We start from the raw sequence: 6225 nt of genomic DNA, 5'->3' as shown, positions 1-6225 counted from the left end.
AGTCTTGGATGCTGATGGACCCTGGGCTTGCCGAGTCTGAGCCAGAGGTGCAACTGGACCTGTGAGACCTCAGATGTGCCAACCCTGGGAGCTGAATCCTGGAGGGATGGGAGGGCTGTGTTCCCAGAGGGAGGCCAGGGGTTTATGGTGCCAGCCAGGTGCTGTGTGTCCCTGTCTGCAGCAGGCTGGAGAAAAGCCCCTCTCAAGCCAATGCCCAGCTCTCTCTGCTGTGCCCTCATGGCTTATCTGTGTGGTGCATTGGGCCAGCCATGCCATCAGCCATGGCATTTGTGGCTCTGGTCAGCCCTCCTGAGCTGGGCTGTCATGAGCTGTGCCCTGTGGTGGCCCAAATGTGCTCGTTTGGCTTAATTGCTGTAGCCTAAACTCACAAAACCCCTCTGGCTCTCGTATCGCTCTGCTCTTGCTGCACATCATGGAACCCAGGTTTCTGCCAGAATATCCATGGCTTTATTCTAGAGAGGAGTGTGGAAAAACAGTCCTAATAAACCTGTAATTAAGCCTTCATTAGTAAAAATACATTAATTGTCTAAGCAGCATTCTTGACAGGTAGCCATTGGCAGAGGCTGGAATTAGAACATTATCTTTTCTTCAAGCCTTTTCTGCTGCCTTTTTTTTTTTTTTTTTTTTTCTGAGGGGGGAAAAAGAAAATGTCTCCCCAGAAGCACGAAAATAGCTCTGAGATCAAAAAAGAAAGTCTTCCAGCCACTTCTGCCTCGCACAATCTGTCCTTTTTTTTTTTTTTTTTTTTTTTTTTTTTTTTTTTTTTTTTTTTTTTTTTTTATGAAGGACCTGAAAACACATGCTTGAAAATGAAACATATTTGTTCCTTCTGGGTGCTGGAACCAACCCACAAAATTGAGAAATGATACTTGCATAAACCCTCAAACACACTCAGAGTGTTTTCTTTAGACTCCTTTTCTTTCTGTTTTAAATAGACCATTTGGGGTTTCTAATCAGCTGCTTTGTCACTTGTGGGACCAGCTGATGACTAAAGGGGGCTTTTTAGTGTGCTTTAAGGGAGTAATTTATATTCAGCAGCTTGCTTAGGCACTGAGCTTATTTTGAGGCTTATGTGAAATCTAATGTGCTTTTCCCCCCAAATCTCAGTGTAGAACACTCCATCACTGGGAACTGGGAATGCCATATGTGTGAAACAGTGGAGGGGAATCTGTCCAGACGGTTCAGCTCCTGTTTTAGCTGCTGGGTCTGAATCTGAAATCACAGGGGCTTCCCCGCTGCCATCCTCTTCCTCTCTTCATCCCCATATCCCAAAGAAGTGGAATCATAGGATCCCAGAATGGTTTGGGTTGGAAGGGACCTTAAAGACCATTCAGTTCCACCCCCTGCTGCAGGTGGGGACACCTTCCTTATCTCAGGTTGCTCCAAGCCCCATCCAACCTGGCCTGGGACACTTCCAGGGATCCAGGGGCAGCCACAGCTTCTCTGGGCACCCTGTGCCAGGGCCTCACCTCCCTTACAGGGGAGAATTTCTTTTGTATGTCTGACCTAAGTTTCCCCTCTTTTCCCCCGAGTCATGGAGAGCACAGGGCTGGGGCTCAGCAGTGGCTGTGTAAGGCAGCTGTATACTCCTGGGTTAGCAGGAGCTGCAGGAGGACTGTGCTGAGCCCAAATCCATCGGGATCTAGTCAGGATTGCCCCCGGGAGGGCTGGGGATGTGTCTATAATTCATGAGCCAACACTGCCTGAGATCAGTGAGGTCACAAAACAGAAGGGAGACGCAGTAAATGAGGGAGGGAGGGAGGAGCTGTTGCCACAAATGGGGGTGGGAGTGGACTGGAGGGCTCCTTCCTTGCTCCTGCTGCGTTCTGTGCTGATGCCCAGGCAGCCTCACTGCTGGTCAGTGCTGGATTAATTCATCTGCTGGGCTGCTAATTGCCTTTGCCTTTCCACTTCCATCAGCCTGTATGAGACTGCTAAGCCAAGTCTCAGCCTTGACAGACCTGATTTTCTACTTTAATAAGGGTAAAACAGGTTAAGGCTACCCTAATACAGATCCCAGTGATTTTTTTTACAGTAGGAAAATGTTTACCAGTTGCACAGGAGTAAGAGCTTTGCTGTAGATTGTTTTGTTCTCTTGTCTGAGCCTGCAGTCGTTTCTGTAATGGTGCAGGTGCTTGAGTTTGATTTACTGCTCATTCTGCATTTCCAGCCAAATGGGAGCAAGGAAAATGGCCCTCTCTGAACTCCCTTTAATTTCCCTGGAGCTCTGGGGAGAGATTTGCACCCACATTGTGCATCAGTCTCATTCTGGGGTAACACCAGAGCAGGGCTGATGGATGCTGAGCGCCTGCAAACACCTCTGCACTCCTGTGGAGAATTGGGTACTTCTGCACTGCTGACACCATGGCAGAGTTGCTTATTTTTAGCTGTTAAATTTCAAGGAAAAGCTCTCCTGCAGGTGATCTGCATGTCTGTGTTCTGAGCTGAATGAGGAGCAGTAAGGTGTGTGTTGGATGTGGAGTGCTCTGTGCGTCTCTGGAGGAGTTAATCAATAAAGGTAATAAAACAGGGTTTACACAGCACTGTTAGCCCAGCAAGGCTGGCAGGCAGGGAGGCAGGAGGGGGAGAGTCCATCTTCAGCTATGACACTTCCTGACTAATAAACTGTTGAATTCCTAGGAAAAAAAAAAAAGGCATTTATTTCTGTTTCAGAACACAAGCTCAGCATTTTCGTTTCAGCACAGGAAACTTCCTAGCTCATGGTAGCTTTCATTTTTCCTTTTCTCCGTGTTGGCTGGTGCTTGGACTGTTTTGTGAAGCCCTCATCCAAGTGCAGGTGTTGCTGGCAAGTGGGAATTTCACGGTGGTTTGGAGCTGAGGGTGAATCCATGGGATAGCTGTGGGTGGGGGAGGGTGTGGTTCTCCAGGCAGCTGTTCCAAATGCTGTTTCACAGCTGGAGCTGCCTTGGTATCGGGTACTGCTGAGGACACCACCCCACAGATCCTCAGTCACACCCAGTCCTTGGTGGTCCAGGAGTTTTGCTGTTCCAGCTGTGGGGTCAGATGTCATCCCTGTGCACCTCGACCTGTGTTATAAACCACATCTCTGGGGGGGATTCAGCCAGGCTGGTGGGGAAATAACCTTTGAGGCTAGACCAGCTGTGGATACCAGCACAATTCCTGGAAGCAGGGAGTACTGGAGTCCCAGACAGGGAGGGTAGGAGCTGGATGTGCAGGTGATTCCCTGGAACAGGAAAGGGCTCCTTGACTTTGAACCATATTCTCCTTAAACGTGGCCATAACCCTCTGACTTACAAGAATTGTTCCTATCTGCACCACGAGTTGTAATTTTATACAGAGGATCTAATTCTAGGCTTCCTTGGTAATTAGATTGTAAATGAGTTTTTAATGATTTCCTTTTTTTCCTTCTTCCAGGAATTGAGTGATAAAAGGCGAAATGTGGCGGTGAATCTTACCCAGGATGTGGGTCATCTCAAGAAGCTGCTCGTGTCAATAAGCCAGATGCTGTCAAAGGGATGAGGACACTACAGCCAGGTGGGTGTGACCAGTGCCCCCCCAGTTCAGCTGTTGAGAAGGCTACTGGTCTGTGATGGTGGGACTTTGTTCAAATGTAACAACTCTGGTGTCAAAATATGAGACTTTTTAGAATCAGATCACAGAATCAGTGAATTATTAAGGTTGGAAAAGCCTTCTAAGACTGTGAGTCCAGCCATTCCCCCAACACTGGCAAGGCCAACACTGGCTCATGTCCCAAAGTGCCACATCCACACGGCTTTTGAATCCCTCCAGGGATGGAGACTCCACCACTGCCCTGGGCAGCCTGTTCTGAGCCTGACCCTCACAACACTTTCAGTGAAGAATCTTTTCCTAATACCTGATCTGAATTCCACATGCAAATCATAAAAAGCTTCTGGTAGGGACTGGATTTGTTCCTCTCTGGATGCACATGTCAATCAGCTGAGACTAACCTTGTGTGTCCCCAGGTCCCTCTCTAGGCATGTAATTGCACTCCTCCCTTCCACTCCCTGCTGCTCCTGCAGCAGTTGCCCCAGGTTTTGTTCTCCCAGAGCCTGTGCTTTTTTTCCTCCTTGTTTGCGAAGTGAGCAAATTTGTCTGCACTTCCATGCTCTGATTGCTTTGGGATGGAGGATATAAAATAACCCCCTGGGCTCTCACTGAGCTGCCAGCAGTGGCTGGCTGTGAGTGCCTGAAGCACCAGCCTGGCATGAGCTCTTCATCCAGTCACAGACACATGGAGAAGGCTTTTATTTCAGTACACAGCCAGCCTGGAAACCTGGGCCTTTGTGCTGGTAAACTTCTTAAGTGACCCAAAGTTAGCTGAAAGTTGGATGAACTCAAGGCACTGAACGTTCTCAGGAAGCTGGTGCAGATGTGGGTCTGAATTGGAACTGTTTTGTGTTGGGAGGCGGCAAAGCCTTGACACTGAGCAAGGAGTGTCAGGGCTCCCTTTCATCTGCTGAGGATGGGGACTTGTCTTACTGCTGATTTAGGTATTTTTTATGCTCCTGCCTTTGTAATGCACAGACAGCAGAGCTGGTAGAGGGCACCTGGTTGTTCAGGTGGGAGGGAGGTGCTGCTGCACCTTGGCCTCTACTCTGGGAGGCTGTTCCTGCTCAGCCTCCACCTCCCAGGCTCGTTCCCCTGGGCTTCCTTGTGGGTTGACACCAAGGAAACGCTGGCGAGGTCCTGGATTTTCCCTTGGAAGCTGCTCCTCTGACCTGGTGATTTGTGTTTCTCTTGCAGAGTGAAGTCACGGGGGAATCGTTCATTTGAGGATAGCAGAAGGCATTGTATCATATTTTGCCAAATTAAAGCCTTATTTATGTTTTCACCCTTTCTACTTCGTCAGAAACACTGAACAGAGTTTTGTCTTTTCTAATCCTTGTTAGACTACTGATTTAAAAAAAACCCCAACTCTGTAGACACCTCCAGAGTTTAGTTTTATAATAAAAACAAACCTGTTTGGATAATTAGACCTTTACATTCCTGGAGAGACAGTAAACACATAATCTTTTATCTTATTTTGCTCAATCAAACTTGTTCGGAAAACTCCAACGTGGTAAAGTCACCAATGGGAAATGATGTTTTAATACTGATGTTGTACACTGTTTTACTTAATTACATTTTTGGGATTAGCTGCCTCTGACTTCAACCTCAAGTAAACACTCCTTTTTTTTTTTTTTTTTTTTTTTGGTTGCTAATGTAATCAGTTTTTGTAATGGTGTCAGCAAATAAAGGGATGCTATTATTCAAGGTGTTCCTGGTCTCTTCTTTCAAGTGAATTTGTATGACTCAGGTGAGGTCTCCACCTGTCCCCTCCCCGAAATGAGCATCAGGCTGCACCCACTGTGCTTGTTTGTGGGCAGAGGAAGAGGCACCAGCTTGAAAAGAGGCAAACTCCAGAGCAAGTTGTTGTTTTAAAGAAAAGGTATTAAGGTTTTAAAAAAGACAAGAAATCCCCATCAAACTGCCATTAAGTTGTGGTTCTGTGTCATGTATTATCCTTGGGAAAAATCAGGGAGTGCAAGGGGCAGGAACAGCTGGAAATGCTGGATGTGGCAAAGCCAGTGGGGTGCAGAGTGTGTCCATTTGCCCCAGATCCACCTCCTAGATGGGAGTCTGGGGTGGAAGGAGTTCTGGGAAGGGGGTCTGGATGCTCTGTTACCTTGTGCTTTGTTGGGAACAAGTGTGGGGAGGATCTTTGATGGGACAGGGATTCTGCTGGGGGTGTGGGGAGATCAGGTGGCCCCTCCTCTGCTTTAGGGTTTTAAGTGTCTTAGAGGAACCCTAAGAGAATCCCTATGGGATTCTTCAGTGGGCAAGGTGAGGGGTGGTTTGGTTCTTGAGAACACTTGAGGACGTGATTACCCAAGGGAAGGCAATAAAACAGGGATCAGTCGTTAATTGGGGGGTTAATTGCAGAGGTGAAACAGATCAGAATGCTCACCCTGAGCTGTTCTCACTCCCCTCTGTGCTATGTTTTAGTTAATAATTGGCCTTCACCAGACAGGAGGTAAAGAAACCTCTTCCTTACGTGGTTCCAGTGATCTGAATCATGCTAAATCCTGCTAGAGATGTGAAATAGCTCAGAAGAAGGAGAGAAAAACTGGAAAATGTGGTTTCCTCACAGAAGGAGCTACCCCTGGTCTCTAGCTGTGGCCACTAACGTGTCCCATGTGTTCCTTGGAGATTTTATTCCAT

At 47.5% G+C, this 6225-nt stretch overlaps 1 protein-coding gene across 13 annotated transcripts in view; it reads left to right on the top strand.

Annotated features, from left to right (window-relative positions):
* KTN1 (kinectin 1) overlaps positions 1 to 5277 on the top strand; it is a 56283-nt gene extending 51006 nt beyond the window's left edge. For all 13 annotated transcript variants that reach the window (XM_017738862.1, XM_017738857.1, XM_017738867.1 and 10 more), the window contains 2 exons: positions 3418 to 3537; positions 4768 to 5277. In XM_017738862.1, the coding sequence (XP_017594351.1) occupies positions 3418 to 3522 (105 nt within the window). In that variant the 3' untranslated portion in view covers positions 3523 to 3537; positions 4768 to 5277. The remainder of the gene's footprint in view (positions 1 to 3417; positions 3538 to 4767) is intronic.
* The last annotated feature ends 948 nt before the right edge of the window (positions 5278 to 6225 follow it).

Source organism: Corvus brachyrhynchos, unplaced genomic scaffold (assembly GCF_000691975.1).
Source record: "Corvus brachyrhynchos isolate BGI_N302 unplaced genomic scaffold, ASM69197v1 scaffold245, whole genome shotgun sequence".
NCBI lineage: Eukaryota > Metazoa > Chordata > Aves > Passeriformes > Corvidae > Corvus > Corvus brachyrhynchos.
Note: the sequence above shows the minus strand (reverse complement) of the source record. Positions and strands in the feature narration are given on the sequence as shown.